Below are 20,831 nucleotides of genomic sequence, written 5' to 3'. Positions count from 1 at the left end.
CATGGTTCATTTGTATAATGTTTACACGTCCAACATAGTGTATATGTATAATGTTTACACGTCCAACACGGTACATCTGAACAATGTTTACACGTCAAACGCGATACATCTGTACAATGTTTACACGTCCAACACGATACATCTGTACAATGTTTACACGTCCAACACAGTACATACGAACAACGTTTACACGTCCAACAAGGTACATCTGTACACTGTTTACACGTCCAACACGGTACATCTGTACAATGTTTACACGTCCAACACGGTACATCTGAACAATGTTTACACATCAAATACGGTACATCTGTACATTGTTTAAACGTCCAACACGGTACATCTGAACAATGTTTACACATCAAATACGGTACATCTGAACAATGTTTATATGTCCAACACAGAACAGATGTACATTGTTTACACGTTCAACACGGTATATCTGAACAAGGTTTACACGTCCAACACGGTACATCTGTACATTGTTTAAACGTCCAACACGGTACATCTGTACATTGTTTACATGTCCAACATAGTGCATATGTACAATGTTTACACGTCCAACACGGTACATCCGTACATTGTTTACACGTCCAACACGGTACATCTGTACATTGTTTAAACGTCCAACACGGTACATCTGAACAATGTTTACACATCAAATACGGTACATCTGAACAATGTTTATATGTCCAACACATAACAGATGTACATTGTTTACACGTTCAACACGGTATATCTGAACAATGTTTACACGTCCAACACGGTACATCTGTACATTGTTTAAACGTCCAGCACGGTACATCTGTACATTGTTTACACGTCCAACATAGTGTATATGTACAATGTTTACACGTCCAACACGGTACATCTGTACATTGTTAACACGTCCAACACGGTACATCTGTACAATGTTTATACGTCCAACACGGTACATCTGTACATTGTTTAAACGTCCAACACGGTACATCTGTACATTGTTTAAACGTCCACCACGGTACATCCGTACATTGTTTACACGTCCAACACGGTACATCTGTACAATGTTTACACGTCCAACACGGTACATCTGTACATTGTTTACACGTCCAACACGGCACATCTGTACAATGTTTACACGTCCAACACGGTACATCTGTACAATGTTTACACGTACAACACGGTACATCTGTACATTGTTTACACGTACAACACGGTACATCTGTACAATGTTTACACGTCCAACACAGTACATATGAACAATGTTTAGACGTCCAACATATATACAATGTTTACACGTCCAACACGGTACATCTGTACCATGTTTATACGTCATATACCAGTCAATATTTCCAAGATAGTAACTCGTCAGACGTAAAACACTGTTTCCATGACCCATACGCTACACGCAGTAGATTCAACACATAAGATCATGGTAGGAGAAATAATGCACAAACATAAAACAAATGGTTTACACGAGAGTAGCATGCGATGTACACGTTACACGTAGTTTTTACACGGGGATAACACACACTCACGATGTACATGGTTTAACATAACAGAACGAGGTTTAACATTCACCAACATCTCTGTCCATTTATTTTTGATGTATGACTTGTCACTTCAGTTACGTATTCGTTCACATGAATAATTTATTTCAATTTTCGTTTTTGCTATCGCTCTGAAGCACGGCTACGATTTTGGTTTCGTCTTTAATAAGACAGCTATGGAACATGTGATTGTTTGGCCCGTCAGTTGGAGAGCGACAGACGCACTAAAATTCCCGATAAATACCGGCTTACTCCTGATACCCAAGTATTACGTTAGCCGTGTGCCAGGCTGCATTGAAGTCTTCATTATAATGACATGCGTTTGGGATATTACTGATATCTTGCATGCGGACTTTTGTTTATCTAGCGAATTTGAAAACAAAACTTGCACAGTATATCATAGTAAAACCGCAAAAGAATTCCGAAGTGCTGGTAGAGTCAGGCAAGTCGCCTGTCATGATTAGGTCGCTCGTGTTAGCTGGTTATATACCTAAGGTTAACATGTGGGAGCAAAGATTAGCATTACTGTCAGGCTTACTAGTCAGCGACGACAATGTAAGTCGGTGACAAATAACGCTGTAAGCACATTTCAATATCATTAAAGCGTCAGTTCATTTTATGGTGCTACCTTGCTGAGATGTCCCAATTGCGCAAACGTTCAAGTCACGTCGTCTAGATTTGTTTAATTTATGCGTATCTTTATCAAAGTATTGGTGTTTTTCAAAGTCCTTTTGAAAAAAAAAAAATACAAAGAGGAACGCTCAGAATCATTGCGGTTCTTGTACAGATGCTTGCTAATGAATGACATCGTGTATGTCCGTTGTGAGGACTTGATTGGCAATATTTTGAGGCTGATTAAGAGATCATTACCTTTGTTTTATCCTTTTCTGTATTAAGTCGAATATTTGTACCGTTTTAAAGAAGTGTGTAAATATAAATGCCCATTTTTTTCTCCAAAATTGTTTTTTTGAAGTCAAAATAGTATCCCTACATCATCGCTACAACATAACACATTAACTTGTTACATAGATTTACAGATTTTATTCTGACAAAAAAAAAAAGAACTTAAAATCCTTCGGCAGTCAGCTCTGAAATAGTTAAACAAAGCATAACTAAAAAGTTGCGACGTTTAAGGTTAGCTTTGATTTTTCCAGTTTTCATCAAATTTATACATGTATTCGTATAGTACTTGAATTTACAATAGTAGACGGAAGATTGTTCTTTGTGTAAACGAAAATGTTCTTATATTAAATCCTGAATGCGATTTGTAAATTTTAACTTTGTGTCAACGTGTAGATGAGCCTTCCCTGATTTTAAAGATGTCGCGTACTTGACAGTCGTATTTGTCTGACATTGTTCTGCAGACCTCTATCACTTCACCACGGACTCTTTCACATCTAACATGTTAGTGTTGGAGTTTTAGTTTGTGTATTCGCTCCGTATAGGAAAAGTCTTTTGGGCCAGGTACCTGCTTTGTTGCTCGACATTTTCTTTTGTTTCTATGTGTTTTTCGAGATTAGTACACTAGACCTGATTCGCGTATTCAATGTGTGGTCTAACTAAAGATGTGTATATCAACCTTAAACTACCTAACTTTATATATTCCATTGCTCTTTGTAGACCTCTCATAATATGCTTATCAACTAGCTATAGTTATACATTGTTAATGGTAACATCGATATTTTATCGAAGTTAACAAATTCCAAAGCTTCCGCATTTTCCTGAAGTGTGTACTTCCTTTGATTAACTTTGAAGTAGTCCACGCGCATCACTTTGCATTTGTCTGGATGACACCGGAGTTGCTATGGCATGTCATTTATATCAAACGAAAGTGGTCCTAAAACGGACTTTGTGGTATGGCACTTATTACATGGTTCAATTCCGACTTTTTCTCCATTCAAGACGACCCTTTCCTTCCAGTAAAAACATCAGCTATCCATGAAGAGAACCACCCCGATATTTCATATTTTGCTAGTTTATGGATTAGGGGTTGATAAAAAAAACTTTTACAAGTGCTTTCATAAAATCACAATAAATAGCATTGACACGCGCTCCTTTATCCAACATTATTGTTTTTTCATCAATAACCTTTAGAAGTTGTAACATCGTAGATCTGCCTTCAATAAAGCTATACTGTGCTTTGCTGAAAAGTTCCTGCTTTCGCATATTGGTCATAACTTCTTTGCTAAATAGTGATTCCATTATCTTACACACAACGCTGATTAAAATGACATGCCCGTAGTTTGAAGACTCTAACCGTTCTCCTTAAAGATTGATTTGAATATTGAAATAAATGCTACCAACAATTGATTAGAAAAAAGGACAGAAATCTTAAATGACCTCTTAATTAAAGTATAATTAAGGGAAATACGACGGGACATAGTACTGAAAGATTCATAAAAATGTTGTATACATACACGTAAGTTCATTCAATTCATCAATTGTCTTTCCTTTGTATTACTACAGTGACGTCTAGTGACTCAGTACATGTATTATGTTAATACCACAGTTACTCTTAGTGACTCAATCTTACATGTATAATGTTAATGTACCACAGTTACTCTTAGTGCCTCAATCTTACATGTATTATGTTAATACCACAGATTCTCTTAGTGACTCAATCTTACATATATTATGTTAATATCAGTTACTCTTAGTGACTCAATCTTACATGTATTTTGTTAATACCACAGTTACGTCTAGTGACTCAGTACTTACATTGCATTGTGTTAATATTGCTTTTACTCTTAGTGACTCAGTAATTATAATGTTAATACCACAGCTAATCCTAGTGACTCAGTTCTTATAATGTTAATAGTTAAGTTACTCCTAGTGACTCAGTCCTTATAATGTTAATATTTAAGTTACGTCTAGTGACTCAGTCCTTATAATGTTAATATTTAAGTTACATCTAGTGACTCAGTCCTTATAATGTTAATATTTAAGTTACTCCTAGTGACTCAGTTCTTATAATGTTAATATTTAAGTTACTCCTAGTGACTCAGTTCTTATAATGTTAATAGTTAAGTTACTCCTAGTGACTCCGTCCTTATAATGTTAATATTTAAGTTACGTCTAGTGACTCAGTCCTTATAATGTTAATATTTACATGTAAGTTACATCTAGTGACTCAGTCCTTATAATGTTAATATTTAAGTTACATCTATTGACTCAGTCCTTATAATGTTAATATTTAAGGTACTCCTAGTGACTCAGTTCTTATAATGTTAATAGTTAAGTTCCTCCTAGTGACTCCGTCCTTATAATGTTAATAGTTAAGTTACGTCTAGTGACTCAGTCCTTATACTGTTAATATTTAGGTAACTCCTAGTGACTCAGTCCTTTTAATGTTAATATGTAAGTTACTCCTAGTGACTCAGTACTTATAATGTTAATATTTAAGTTACATCTATTGACTCAGTCCTTATAATGTTAATATTTAAGTCACTCCTAGTGACTCAGTTCTTATAATGTTAATATTTAAGTTACTCCTAGTGACTCAGTTCTTTTAATGTTAATATTTAGGTAACTCCTAGTGACTCAGTCCTTATACTGTTAATATTTAAGTTACTCCTAGTGACTCAGTCCTTATACTGTTAATATTTAGGTAACTCCTAGTGACTCAGTCCTTTTAATGTTAATATGTAAGTTACTCCTAGTGACTCAGTACTTATAATGATAATATTTAAGTTACTCCTAGTGACTCAGTTCTTATAATGTTAATATTAAGGTTACTCCTAGTGACTCAGTACTTATAATGTTAATATTTAAGTTACATCTATTGACTCAGTCCTTATAATGTTAATATTTACATGTAAGTTACATCTAGTGACTCAGTCCTTATACGGTTAATATTTAAGTTACTCCTAGTGACTGAGTTCTTATAATGTTAATAGTTAAGTTCCTCCTAGTGACTCCGTCCTTATAATGTTAATATTTAAGTTACATCTATTGACTCAGTCCTTATAATGTTAATATTTAAGGTACTCCTAGTGACTCAGTTCTTATAATGTTAATATTTAAATTACTCCTAGTGACTCATTACTTATAATGTTAATATTTAAGTTACATCTATTGACTCAGTCCTTATAATGTTAATATTTAAGTCACTCCTAGTGACTCAGTTCTTATAATGTTAATATTAAGGTTACTCCTAGTGACTCAGTACTTATAATGTTAATATTTAAGTTACATCTATTGACTCAGTCCTTATAATGTTAATATTTAAGTCACTCCTAGTGACTCAGTTCTTATAATGTTAATATTTAAATTACTCCTAGTGACTCATTACTTATAATGATAATATTTAAGTTACACCTAGTGACTCACTTCTTATAATGTTAATATTTAAGTTACGTCTAGTGACTCAGTCCTTATACTGTTAATATTTAGGTAACTCCTAGTGACTCAGTCCTTATACTGTTAATATTTAAGTTACTCCTAGTGACTCAGTCCTTATAATGTTAATGCGTCGGTTACTCCTAGTGACCCAAACAGTTGTCAGTAAAGGGTGACAATTACTGCTTAGTGCCAGATAATATCGAAAGGTTCATTGATACTTAATCGATGGTCATTTTAGGTAAATATTTGTCTAAGACAATTGTTCACCATAATGTGTATCTTCAGTGAAGCCATAATGAAACCCGTACATGACAAATGATAACACATGACCGGAGGAGAAGTAATCTTGGCTGCGTTGCAACGTGGCAGTATTTGTTTTATGACAATAGATAATAAAACGCATTGTTTCCTTAATCAAATTCACAGGCTGCAGTTATTTTGTTACTAATCTATAATTGAAAAAAAAGTCTGGCGAACGTTTTTTTTCTTCGGCAATTTGAATGAGTACATGTTACAGTTTGAATGTAAATAATTTGAGTGATAACTCACGGCAGAGTAGTTTCCGACGGCTATCACACGTGTAAGGAGGGACACAGATTATATGCATATATCCTGGCGCGATTGTGAATAATAACACTCATACACGAAACATATGCATCTTAACAAAATCTTTATTTTGCAAGAGACGGATGAATCGAGCCTGAACATTTCAATTTAAACTAGTCTTTATCGAGTTATGGGTAAGATGTACGGACGAGGTTATTGTTTTAGATACGAGGTAAACTTCGATATAACTTTTGATAGAGATATGTTTATTTAGGATGATCATTTTAGATCAAAACGTCGTCATCTTGAGGTGAAATTGGTAACTCTTTTTCCGATTTATGATGTCAATACAAAAACCTACAACTTACCAAAGAATAAGAACCGCTCTTGGACTTATGATGAGACTATTTACATCAGCTGTTGGTGTGGCAGTTATTTGATGCAAAATCAAACAGGAAACATGTACGAAAACAGTAATTTTACTTCTGTGCACGAATACAGCTTTATTAAAACTATTCATTCTCGTATCAAAATTAATGTTTATATTTCAACTACTTAAATGAGTAGTTCTAAATTTCCTCTCGCGGTTTCCATCCTATCGCAGACAAGAAACTATTACTGTCTACGGTATCGTTACTCGTCAACGATTCATTTACGAATGTGTACTAGTGTTTACAAAATAACTTTTGAGGTAATACAACCTTTTCATTCGTTAATTTTTCATATTCTACTTTGAAGATGCCATAATTAAAATGACGAAGTTCTTTTGATTAAATTCTACTGCCATTTTTTGCATAACAAAACAATTCGGTCGTCCAACTACTCCTGACAGAGAGTATAGGTCGGCTCTTTCATACGGATCACACTGGTTTTCCTTCTATTAACATACACTTTTGTGTTTTTGCTCAGAAGCTAGAATACGTCTGTGAGGATAATGAATACTAAGTGTGATTGGGTCGGCGGCACAGTGACAGGTAATAGGCGGTTAGACCGTCAGACATACTGCCGGAAATCCACTCAATGGTAGCGAATTGACGATCGTCAATCGAGGTATCACGTCTGGACCCCGCCCTGTGTCTCTGGAGTGTCTAGAGCGGCAGTTAGAACATACAAATCTCTGTATGATATAATATTCATTCTGATAGTCGTAAGCCCCGGGCTTCACAGAGGTAATAGCTGCTGTTCGCAGAGAAATTGGTGTACGTAAGAGCTGACGGACAGACGGTAGGACGGTCTTGGTACGGAGGGGGAATCAATACAGTGTCTAATCTCTAACACACCACTCTCTTCCCTAGATAAACACCCAACGATCACATCCAGCACCAGCTCATCGGCTGATCCTTGTTGACGACGTCGAAGACGAAGAAGAATGGTGCGATGACCAATGGACGAAGAGTCGGTTACTTTGAGAGGGTGGTAGGGGAATTCTTTGGAGTGGGACTAGGCATCACAATAATCTGTTTGCTTGGTTCGTTTTGTGTGGGCAGACATGGAGTCGCGGCTGGTAAGTGAACATCCGGAAATGTCCTCTGCTCAACTGCAATGCAGACGGATATGACATCATAAGCCATATTACATGAACTCTCAGCTGAAAACGTCTGTTTCATGTACCTGCTTGAAAAAATTTCTGTTACAAGCTATTTGATTGGTTTAAGTTGTGACTTCATAAACTATGTGAAATGTTACCCGAAATACATGAAGCGTATAGATAATTTGTTGAAATTAAAATATTTTGCATTTAATATGTTTTGAATATTTTTATATTTGAAATATAAATATAATGATTCTTCTCAATTTTGTGTACTCTTTTGCATTAAGTCCTGCGCAGGTTTACGCAGAACACCAGTGGGCCAATACTCCTTAAATACACAATTTGACTTGTATACATAGTGTTTACCTATGTACATAATTCTTATTACACATTATTTACCTGTATTTCTGCTGCAGCCACAGACTTTGTGTCGGCCTGCCACACGTCCTACTATAACAGGCCTAAGTGTATAGACCACCCTGACGGTTATGGATGTGAGTGTGGTTCCGGCTTCCACTGGAACACGGATATGTGTATGTGTAAGTATGGAGTGACAGCATTGTCACCGATCATTACTATCGCCATGTGGTTATATTTGGTAGTGCGATTGCTCTGCTATTTAATCTTATCTTACCTCAAACATCGTATCGTACTGTTATGTCGATACACGTGCACACTGTTACGGTACCTCGCTGTTATGTTGGCACACACCTCGAATTAGACTCGTTCAACCAGACTCTTGTTGTCTGCGCAAGCTTCGCCGAACAGAGAGTCTGGTCAAACCTAGTCTCATTCAACCAGACTCTTGTTGTCTAAATAGACGACCCTCAAATGTGTATTTTGGTGTAGGTTTAAGATGTGACGGAATCATGCCTTTGTTTTTCAGCCACAGCAATTGACTCCCGACTGGAGTTTAAGGAGAAAGAGCCTAAACGTTACACGATGCTGCTTGGGAAAGGCTTCCCTGAGGTTGGGGCCTTTACCATAGTCTACTGGATCCGTTTGAGTAAGAACCATTCCGTCGCTAAAAACGGCACCATTCTCTCCTACAAACACGGCACCAAACTCGATATCATCCAGATGGGAGTCGACCACAAACTCTGGTTTCGTCTGTTTGACCGAGTGAAGTATACCAAGATCATTCTTCCGGCCGGCGAGTGGGCCCATGTGGCATGGACATGGGACTCGAATGGTACGCCTCTTTGTCATCCGAACATCATGATATTGCTGTTACCGACCACTGTATTGAAAACGGTACAATGACCGACTTACTCTTAGGTGACGTAAAGTTGCTTTTGATTCAAACAATGAAAAAACATGTATTCGAATTATTGGTACACATGTCAAAGGAAGGGTCAACGCCTATGGAGATTACTATTTGCGCCAGCCCCCAATTGGAATTTCAAAACAAGATAAATACAAAAAGGCAGGGGTAAAGCAAGCTTAAATCAGGAACAGTTAGTTTCAGAATTCATTCTATGACAAATGGGACCTCGTTGAATTACACCTGTGTGGGTGGTAAAGGTGCGGTGCTACAATTCCTCCGAGAGCATTTAAATGACACAATAACTTTAAAATTATATTATCATCTTGTGCAACATATTCCAACTGTTATTTTGATACCGATTATAAGACTATTTCAAGAAAGAATTCTCCTTTTTATTGAAGATTTAAGCAGAAAAATATGGGTTTCATTACTTTTGAGAGAATTCCCATTTTGGACACGTTAATTTGCATAGTTCTAATACGAGTCTTTTTTTATACTGGCTTAAAAGTTGGCTACCAATAATCCTCCTCCCCCCCCCCAAAAAAAATGACAACCGGTTAATTTGTTATATAACACCTATGATTTAAAAAAAGGAAAACATAGCTTTCTTTCTACTTTTCCTTTAACTTGTGTTTCTTCGTCACCAAATGTCCTTGGGTCTTGCTATTTGGCAAGTATAGGTTATTCATGTGAGTGGATATACAATGTAAGATATGTAAACTTTAGTTCAAGGTCAAAAGAATCAAATACAATTTTTGTATGGGGAGTCAGACAAGGATATCTGCGCTTGCCCTATGTTTTGAGAGTTACAGATAAATGGGCAAAAGACAAAATAAAATAATGGTCAAGTGTATAATACATGTACTGTAGTTTAATTATAAAGATTATTTTATTGCATGTCTTTGTCTATAACACAACATCAACCTAAGTAGTTCTCCAGTGGAAATATTACTTTTGCAGAATATATATTTATGAGTTCATGCGTAATATAATGAAGTGTTTTGGTATAATACAAAAACAGAAAAGGTATCGGTTTTTACCATAAATAACATCGATTATTAAATCTTCATGATTATGTGAAATTGTGCAGTCATGTTTGTCAAAAAAAAAATTGACCGGTTTTGATATAACATAAAAAGTTTACTGTAGACAGAATTTATATATGGACATTTTTAAAGAAGTATAAAATATAGACTACCATTGTAATTATATATAGGCAAAATGACAATGTTTAATATATTTTTAAATTTTGTGAAATTTTGCATGTTTTTCTTATCAAACGTATCACTACCCTTATTTAATATATACCAATGACATGTTTAGTATCAAAATAACAGTAATTTTATGCAATATCACTATCATAATTCATTTCAAACTGTGACATTTATTTGTCGTTTTGTAAGGACACTCCCGTCAATCAACCTAGTATTATCCAAAGAGGTCAACTACGGTTATCAGTGGTAACAATGAATAATCAAATATGCAGTTATTGTTATTTTTAATGTATCTACACAAAAATAAAATAAGTTGAAGTGAGGGCCCAATGTTGACCCCACCTTAATTTAGATATACATATACTAGAAAAACACAAGTGTGTGGTCTTGCTTTTATCACATAACTTCCGTATTTGGTAGAGATCGATACAAAGATTTTATAAACTTTGATATTTTTTTGCAAATACTGGGAACTTTTCAATTCGCCATGACAAGGGGATTCCCAAAAAAGGTGGTTCCGGCTATAAGGTATATACAACATTCCGTATTGCACATGTGCAATACAGAACGTTGTATTTCATGGCCTGAAAATTGCTTGTATTACTATAACAAGATTCAACAGGTATTTGATAAAAACAGTATCAAACGCAATGAATTCCTTCTGTTCTATTAACACCACATCTGTGTGGGTACCGTTTATTATTTTCGGATATATGGGTAACGGTGGTTATGCTTGGAATAACACACCATCGATAGAGGTACTGATAGGGATGCTCAAATGAATCTGACATCGATACCGGTACTGGCAACTCGTAGCGTTATAGGCGTGTTACCTCCAGGATTACCGTCACAATTACATTATATACATGTGTACAGGTAGGTATAGTTTACCTGTATTTATGCTCAGATTAACCCTACAGCTGTATGGGTATCGATATTTATTGTCTCATTAACAGCCACATTATATATAGGTACTTTTGATACAGCCCCAATTAGCTTCACATATTCGCAGCAAAAACACTTTGAAAAAGACGACGCGTCCTGACCCAGAAGCATTGATATTTAACGACGCGGTCTGTCGTCATTCACTGTTATTCTCTTACGTAGTATACAATAAAATATCAAGGGATTTTATTTAATGCAATAAAGTCATTTGATTAAAATAAACTATATGTTAAGTTGATTTGCAGACTGTTAAATTTTCCTTTCAGACGGTTCATGGAAACTGTACTGGAATACCGAAGAGGTAAACAGGGGCCGCCGGAACGCTTTCCGGAAACCGGTGATCGCGGGAGGCGAGTTTGTATTAGGTCAGGCGTCCCGGGAAGCCTTCGACTTCGACTCGAGTGTGGCATTCATGGGTGACCTGGCTCATCTTCATGTGTGGGATTTTGTCATGAGCCATGACGATATCGTTCTGTTAAACAACTCCTGTACGTTTATGTATTGTGGGAACGTCGCGCAGTGGGCTGACTTCCGGAGTGGAACTCGAGGTGCCATGCGCATGAGATGGCCTTCCGGTATTCTAAGTAAGTGATATATTCAGATGGAGTAGACAACAAAATGTCGTAAGACACAATCAGACCAGCTCTGGTTGAACTATTATATCAGTCGCATAATATAAAATGTGTAAGGTCAACTGATTTCAAACACATTCAGGTGTTACATACAGATGTAGTTATCTTTAACCTATGTACTCCCATACAAACAATAACATTTGAATGTGCTCTTAAAGTTTGGTATGCTGTATGTTACATTGTGTTTCCCATAAATACATAGTAGTCCGGAACTGTAAGTACACTATTTTCAGTAACTACGATATAATGAACCTTTAATTACACTCTTATGTAGTATATGTCGATAAACCTACATTTGGCAGAAAGACACCATGAGCTTTGTGGTTTAAACAGTGTATACTGCTAAAAAGGATTCAACGTTTTGACGGTGTTCTCTTATTAAGGAGTGTCGTCGTGTTTAGAACTATTTGTGTTTTGTTTATGTAATTAATGAAACACACGTCCAGCAGTATATGTGAGAAACAGTCATCTCATCGTTCTCGGTGTGTATAAGGAATTACAGATTCTAAGCATTTGACAAGCATCGTCATGTTATCAAACCTTTAGAGAAATAATAATGACAAGATAAAAACTCATGAGTTGATTTTGATTCTGTGTCTCGGGTTCCGTGTATATAAACATGGTTTACTCTCGTACTTAAGCAGTCCTCCTATTCTATTGCAGATGGAATATTAACAACTCTTCAGAGTATGTTTTATGTTTTCTCTTTTTTTTTTCTTTTTCTTTTACACTTTTTACGACTTTTGACTAGTTGACATGTACGTGTGATGTCATGGAGTTGTCAGGTAATACACCATCGTTACAAAGGCAACCCGTGTCACCACAGGTGCTAATTGTTAATTGAGACCCTGTTATTGTTGTCATTTATACTAGCCAATACTTCATCTCATTTTCTATGTTGTCTTTTTATCTTGTTGTTGTACTATTTTTTCATCTACTAATTCTTACCCTATCGGCGAAGAGGTGTAGAGGTTACACACAGATACGTTAATTCTTAGCCTATCGATGTAGAGGTTACACACAGGTACGTTAATTCTTAGCCTTTCGGTGTAGAGGTTATACACAGGAACGTTAATTCTTAGCCTATGGGTGTAGAGGTTACACACAGGTACGTTAATTCTTAGTCTATCGGTGTAGAGGTTACACACAGGTACGTTAATTCTTAGTCTATCGATATAGAGGTTACACACAGGAACGTTAATTCTTAGCCTATGGGTGTATAGGTTACACACAGGTACGTTAATTCTTAGCCTATCGGTGTAGAGGTTACACACAGGTACGTTATTTCTTAGTCTATCGATATAGAGGTTACACACAGGAACGTTAATTCTTAGCCTATCGGTGTAGAGGTTACACACAGGTACGTTAATTCTTAGCCTATCGGTGTAGAGGTTACACACATGTACGTTAATTCTTAGCCTATCGTTGTAGAGGTTACACACATGTACGTTAATTCTTAGTCTATCGTTGTAGAGGTTACACACAGGTACGTTAATTCTTAGCCTATCGTTGTAGAGGTTACACACAGGTACGTTAATTCTTAGTCTATCGATGTAGAGGTTACACACAGGTACGCTAATTCTTAGCCTATCGATGTAGAGGTTACACACAGGTATGTTAATTCTTAGTCTATCGGTGTAGAGGTTACACACAGGAACGATAATTCTTAGTCTATCGATATAGAGGTTACACACAGGTACGTTAATTCTTAGCCTATCGGTGTAGAGGTTACATACAGGTACGCTAATTCTTAGTCTATCGATATAGAGGTTACACACAGGTACGTTAATTCTTAGCCTATCGGTGTAGAGGTTACACACAGGTACGTTAATTCTTAGTCTATCGGTGTAGAGGTTACACACAGGTACGGTAATTCTTAGTCTATCGATGTAGAGGTTACACACATGGACGTTAATTCTTAGCCTATCGGTGTAGAGGGTACACACAGGTACGTTAATTCTTAGTCTATCGAGGTAGAGGTTACACACAGGTACGTTAATACTTAGTCTATCGATGTAGAGGTTACACACAGGCACGTTAATTCTTAGCCTATCGGTGTAGAGGTTACACACAGGTACGGTAATTCTTAGTCTATCGATGTAGAGGTTACACACATGGACGTTAAGTCTTAGCCTATCGGTGTAGAGGTTACACACAGGTACGGTAATTCTTAGTCTATCGATGTAGAGGTTACACACAGGGACGTTAATTCTTAGTCTATCGATGTAGAGGTCACACACAGGTACGTTAATTCTTAGTCTATCGAGGTAGAGGTTACACACAGGTACGTTAATACTTAGTCTATCGATGTAGAGGTTACACACAGGGACGTTAATTCTTAGTCTATCGATGTAGAGGTCACACACAGGTACGTTAATTCTTAGTCTATCGATGAAGAGGTTACACACAGGTACGTTAATTCTTAGGCTATCGATGTAGAGGTTACACACATGTACGTTAATTCTTAGCCTATCGTTGTAGAGGTTACACACAGGTACGTTAATTCTTTGTCTATCGATGTAGAGGTTACACACAGGTACGGTAATTCTTAGTCTATCGATGTAGAGGTTACACACATGGACGTTAATTCTTAGTCTATCGGTGTAGAGGTTACACACAGGTACGGTAATTCTTAGTCTATCGATGTAGAGGTTACACACAGGAACATTAATTCTTAGTCTATCGATGTAGAGGTTACACACAGGAACATTAATTCTTAGTCTATCGATGTAGAGGTTACACACATGGACGTTAATTCTTAGCCTATCGGTGTAGAGGTTACACACAGGGACGTTAATTCTTAGTCTATCGATGTAGAGGTTACACACATGTACGTTAATTCTTAGTCTATCGGTGTAGAGGTTACACACAGGTACGGCCCGAACGTTTAACAGTGTATCAACATATCTCGTTACACACAGCGTATCAGGCCTTACTCTATACGACCATTTTGATTGGCTCCGTGCCTCCTTAAAAGGACACAAAAGGTCACCAGTAGATACTTGCTGGTCTTGCATGACGTTTATGGAGAAAGGGATGTAATAATTACTTCTTATGGTAGAGCGGACTTCTTTTTTTCCCATATTTTTTTCGTTTTCTTAAAACTGTCTAGATTCACGTTTAAATAAAACTTTTTTGACTATGTGTTAGTGTAAGGTAGGACCATGTAGTGATTTTGGAATGCTCTGTAACTTTCATTTTTTCTTAAAACATCATATCTCCATTTTTAGACTAAAAGCATCTATGGACTAGCCTCACTACTGTGTGTAAGCATGTGGACAACAGGACACTATACATACAGTATGGATGACTAGTACGACATTTGTTCTTGTCCTGTGTAATGTCAGATTCTTCACTGAGCTAGCAGGCTACTAAGCTAAGATCCACCAGTGTTATGACACCATATTGATATGTTATAGACCTATATACAGTTTACAGTGGCAGGAACACTTAAAAAGGACAACGTTATGGAAGCGACTGCCTTGCTAATGTACCTCTAACGTCAGTACTCATACATATACCAAAATGACACCAATAATGCTGCCGACGTCCGCTACTCATATTGTATTATAGCTTTATTGACTATTGATATACCAATACTTAACTGACAGATTTGTGTACATGACATTGTACGATGCATGACATCCGACCATGAACAATTCTTGCCAGGTAGCTATCTTGAGATTTGAGAGTTCAAGTTTGTTATTGCTATATTTCAAGAAGTGCTTAACATATATATGTTTTGTATTTCACATAAAGGTTCCTAATTATATGCATTATTGTGCATGTGTCATTTTGAGGCTGATCGGAAAAAAACCACAATGGCTGCCACTAAAGATCGCTCTGTAAGATATTATTTGTATTTGTGAAGTTTTGGCAACACCATGAAAAACATCCCGGATCCGCCCCAGCACGGGGCTTCCTAAACATTTAAAAGTGCTTAAGCAAAAACACCAAAAGTTGCATATCTCACAAAAATGTCTCTTTTTTTTGCATCATTCGATGTGTATGTGAAGAAGTAAAAGTAAAAAAGTGCAAACGAAATGTGGTATTTAAAAACAGTTCTGTTATGAGAATAAGCAGAACAAAAGAACAAAACAAAACAAAACAAAAAAACCTGAAAAATTTTGAAAACTTTAGTCATTTTGATTTCGTGCAACTGGTTTATATACTGTTACCGTAAATCACACACGAGTAGGTAAGGAGGAGCTGATATGTAAGACATTTCCCTGAGATCTATATGTTTGTAATCATTTTCTGTATAAAAGTTACCTGCGACGCTTTGATAATAAACACACCAATTAATTTGGAAACTATGAAATAACAATCCGAAAATAATATTTTTTCTAGTGTGATCTACTTCTGTAAAAATAACATTTTTTCTAGTGTGATCTTCTTCTGTAAAATGACCCTGAGGTTACTTGTGTGCAAACCTTTTCGGGTACCGGCAGTAGCGGTGGTGGAATATGGATTGGTTGAGACCTTTTTCGACACAGATAGACTCAATTTCCTCTCAGATGATGAAGTAAAACTGGGAATACATCCCTACCCGAGCCACCTGGTCATTTCTTACAATTGCGAGTAAAACAATGGAGACTTGTTAGATTCCTAACGTTGAGAGTTAATCTTTCGAAGGAGAGACTTCCAACATACATCGCCATACATGAAGATGAGTCCCGATGCCTGGGGTAGATGTTCTACTTTTTTCCTTTTCGTCCTGTTGCTCATGATATTGGGAGAGCATTCAACCTTCCCAACAGCTCGCAACCTTTGTGTCGTGTCTGTAATATAATGATAAAGACAGAGCTGTTTTCTCCCAGCCAATCATTTGTACACCTTATCTCGCTCGTAATGCCAGTCTACCTTATCAATCTAGAGTGTTTATTGAATCATCGACGGTTTAGAATCAATACGCCAGTATTATTGACCGATTTATGGCGGCATTTCGGGAGTCTCCATCAGATACTGGGTCGGAAGTGGACTATCTGCAGTGTTTCACGACAATACGAGCAGTGACTGGCCTATATAGGACCTGGTATACGGACTGCTAGCCAACAGACTGTCTCACACCATCGTAAACATCCCACTATCAGATTTGAGATAAAGGCAACATGACGTCATCGCGTTCATGACCAGAAAGGGTAGAATTATGGTGAACAGAATTCTATGAGACATTTTCGCATCGTAGTATAAACACAACATTAACATGTAACATCAACATTTGTTTCTTTGCTGATATCATCTTTCGGGGTTGTTTCAAATATATTTTGTCTTTTAAAAATACAACCTATATTCACAGGGAAACAATTCGTACGATAAAGATTTCTGTAAACCACGATTGTTTAGGCGAGTGGCAAACGCAAATATTGAGTGGTTTGATTATCTTTGTATACTACACGTAGTTTATGTCAGTAAAACTCATACCGATATTATACGTGTGATAAAGTCTGTCTTTGGCATGACTGTCAAGAATTAACGCCAATTTCATGTATGGAGACATCGGTAATTTGTAGTTAAACAAATGAGCGTTGTGACGTCAGTCCATGTAGTTGTGATGAGGGATAATAAAAGTTCTATTTATTTTCCAGAAGAGAAATGTAAAACAGCTGAAGAGGAGGCGTTTACTTGTAACAAACACTGCAGTTTGACAATAGGTAAATACGTTATCAACGTCACATAATAATTAAGAGATTAGGGGGAGTTTACGTTTAACAAACACTGCAGTTTGACAAAAGGTAAATACGTTATAAACGTCACATAATAATGTAGAGATTAGGGGGAGTTTACTTGTAACAAACACTGCAGTTTGGCAATAGGTAAATGCGTTATCAACGTCACATAATAGTTTAGAGATTAGGGGGAGTTTACGTGTAACAAACACGGCAGTTTGACAATAGGTAAATACGTTACCAACGTCACATAATAATTAAGATATTAGGGGGAGTTTAGTGATTATATAATTCTGAAAACCAGTCATAATATACGTTATAGGTTACCCCCACATTGACGTTTATTGGTTAATTGAAATTAGAGTGTCCGTTCGTCATGGTTTCTCATGAAGTGATGCCATTTGTATTCAGTTTTTGATTTCAATGTACCATTTCAATTGTAACCATGACATGGTAGTGTTCCAACAGGCCTTCTCTATACTGACTTTGTTTATACAAGACAAGGTCTAATAAGTGCGTAAATCTTGTTTTCTTCGGTATTGAAATAGAGCGTATTTTCACAAAATTGAAACATCTTGCTACAAAAATGATTTCAAAAATAAATTGGCATGGGTACAATTGTTTGCGAACGTTTGATAGAATGTATTGACCCAAGCACAATATAGGTATCACTGGTTAATAGGTATTGTCTCAATCACTCTTCAAAAAGAATTGGGGAATAACGGTTGAAAACGACATCGACAACCCTTACTGCAATGTGTTAAAGTCTGATATGACCAGATTTGTGATAGGAATACACCACATACATATTTGTTGTATCGTCGTCAAATGACTGACGTACACCCTTCTTTGGTTGGTTATTTTTTTAACGTACATTCAGTAAGGGTTCCCAACATAATTTCAATTCAGAATTGTTTTTTGTTTTCATTTCTAGGTGCACAATGTAATAAGGATATAGTTGAAAATATAGTCTGGGAACGGACAAAGGCTGTCAACTATCTCAACGTGTCGTGTCCTGGCCAGGAAAACTTGGCCGCCATGAATGAAACCGTCGGTAGGTATATTTTGTCACTTTGAAGTCTACTCTTAGGCGGTTTGTAGTTGTCATGCCAATAAAGGGTAATGATTTATAAGCTCTAGCACACAATTGAAGGGTAGGACACTGTATATATTTCAAAACATGCATATTTAGGTTTAAATACACTTTTTTTTTTATTTTTTTTTTATTAAAATCAATCTTCCTGATCAGAATTAAAGTCTGAATAGTTGGAATTAAATTGAGCAATTTTCCGCACAGCTTGGTCGGACTTATTAAGTCTCTTATTTTTGTTTACGAACGAACTTCTAAACATCAAATATTACAATTATTCTCTTTTTATTTTTTTTTAATTTTCTGTCGATTGCTATATCGAAAGAAATTCCACGATAAACATCAAAATCATTCTCTGAAATATAAATAAAAATGCTGACAACACCCAACTGCACCTCAATCCATAAATAACGCGGAAAGCGAGACAGTTTAATGATAGTGACGTTTTAGGCAGTTTTAACAAAATATCTTTCTGTAAACATAGTCTGTCTTCTACAACTGGTTTTCTAACGCGACAATGCCGTTTCTCCACAGACTTCTCAGGGATTGTGTTATCTATGTGTTTCACATTTGCACTAACCGCATTACTTTTTACATTCTGTATAGAGACTCAACACATGCGTCAACACCCCATATATCAAATCACTTCATTCTAAAAAACAGTTAAAACAGAACTGTCGTTTATAGCGCCTCAACAAATAAGACGCCTGCAGGAAAATATAATGGACGTTGAATGCCGCTGGCTGATTGTAAATGGTATTTTGTGATTATGTCGTCTGATGATATGGAGTCCTATTTGGTACACTGTGCCATTATACCACAACATTTGAAGGTTGGGGATGGTCGGGGAAGGTCGGTGATGGAGAAAAGTTATCGAGTGCACGATTCATAGGAGACAACTAATGTAGGAACCACTGCAGAATTAAGGACTTTCATTTGCGAACTTTATTTGGGGTCATGAAAGCTACTTAAACATATCTGCCACACCATTGCAACATATTGGATACATTCACTTTCTTCTTTATCCTTTTCGCTGCCTTAAGCCTTACAAAGCGATACCTGGCTGATGGCCTTAGTACTGACCGTTCTCCCAATTAGCGAGGAAGGTGATCGGTCGTGTCCTCAGACCGAAACAAATCGAGGTTGTTAAAATGGGCACTTATTGCCCTGTTCTTGACGTTGTGCTCTATAAGGGTATCGTTAAGGATTGGCTAGTCATTTGTAAGCATAATGGAATCAGGGTGTCATATGGCTATGTCTTGGATATGACATTTCGATGAGATGACACTTTTAGTGGCTACTGAGTCGCCCCGTCATCCGTGGACGCCGTCTTCATGTGACTTTTGCGAAAACGTAAAACATAAAACAAACGTTAGATCATCACTGTGTTCAATTACTTCGTATTTTGGCTAACGCCTTTATTTAAAAAGAAGTACATTTATAGTTAAACCAGATGGTAGATTGCTGTTTCGATTATTATCAATTTTCTGTATGTTAAGATGTTCATGGATTTTGTTTAAAACAGAAAACGCTACCCGGTTATGTGACCAGACCCAACAGAATGACGGAATATGGGGGAAGCCATTTATAGACAGATGCATCTCAAAAGACCTTATGGAAATCAAGGATAAAGTAAGTCTCAAGTGTGCTGATACTCTGAAAAACCCAATCAAATAACAAAATGATGCTTCAAACACATGTTCAACACTGCTTTCAACGCATTCGACGAATTAGACATTTCTCCATGAGCCTGGCATTGGAACGGCAGGGGCCGATGGACCGATGCCAGTTATCATGAATACAAGATGCAAGTCATTGCGGTGTTGTTCAATCCAATTTTCCAGTGCCAATTTAAAATGCTGTCCCCAATTTCAACAATATCGATTGTTTCAAGTTTTATGTCAGATTGATTCGGATGAGAAGTCGTGGACGTAATCAGGACATTAAAACTGTGATGAGAGGGGATCTCTGGCGCACGCAGGGATTTAACACCGCCGTGGTGTAATTATCCTCGGCAGGTGCTTTTTTGTCAAAATAATTTGACATGACCATGCATTAAGTGCGTTGATG

At 36.7% G+C, this 20,831-nt stretch overlaps 1 protein-coding gene across 2 annotated transcripts in view; it reads left to right on the top strand.

Moving 5' to 3' along the window:
- LOC110451859 (cadherin EGF LAG seven-pass G-type receptor 1-like) overlaps positions 1–20,831 on the top strand; it is a 59,290-nt gene that overhangs the window by 14,801 nt on the left and 23,658 nt on the right. Inside the window, exons 2-9 of one of the 2 annotated variants that reach the window (XM_021500078.1) lie at positions 7,709–7,917; positions 8,361–8,483; positions 8,831–9,136; positions 11,637–11,954; positions 12,666–12,689; positions 17,591–17,656; positions 18,606–18,725; positions 20,287–20,393. In XM_021500078.1, the coding sequence (XP_021355753.1) occupies positions 7,791–7,917; positions 8,361–8,483; positions 8,831–9,136; positions 11,637–11,954; positions 12,666–12,689; positions 17,591–17,656; positions 18,606–18,725; positions 20,287–20,393 (1,191 nt within the window). In that variant the 5' untranslated portion in view covers positions 7,709–7,790. The remainder of the gene's footprint in view (positions 1–7,708; positions 7,918–8,360; positions 8,484–8,830; positions 9,137–11,636; positions 11,955–12,665; positions 12,690–17,590; positions 17,657–18,605; positions 18,726–20,286; positions 20,394–20,831) is intronic. The other variant, XM_021500079.1, reaches the window with a different exon arrangement.

The sequence above is a fragment of the Mizuhopecten yessoensis genome, unplaced genomic scaffold, assembly GCF_002113885.1.
Source record: "Mizuhopecten yessoensis strain PY_sf001 unplaced genomic scaffold, ASM211388v2 scaffold6217, whole genome shotgun sequence".
Taxonomy (NCBI): Eukaryota; Metazoa; Mollusca; class Bivalvia; order Pectinida; family Pectinidae; genus Mizuhopecten; species Mizuhopecten yessoensis.
Note: the sequence above shows the minus strand (reverse complement) of the source record. Positions and strands in the feature narration are given on the sequence as shown.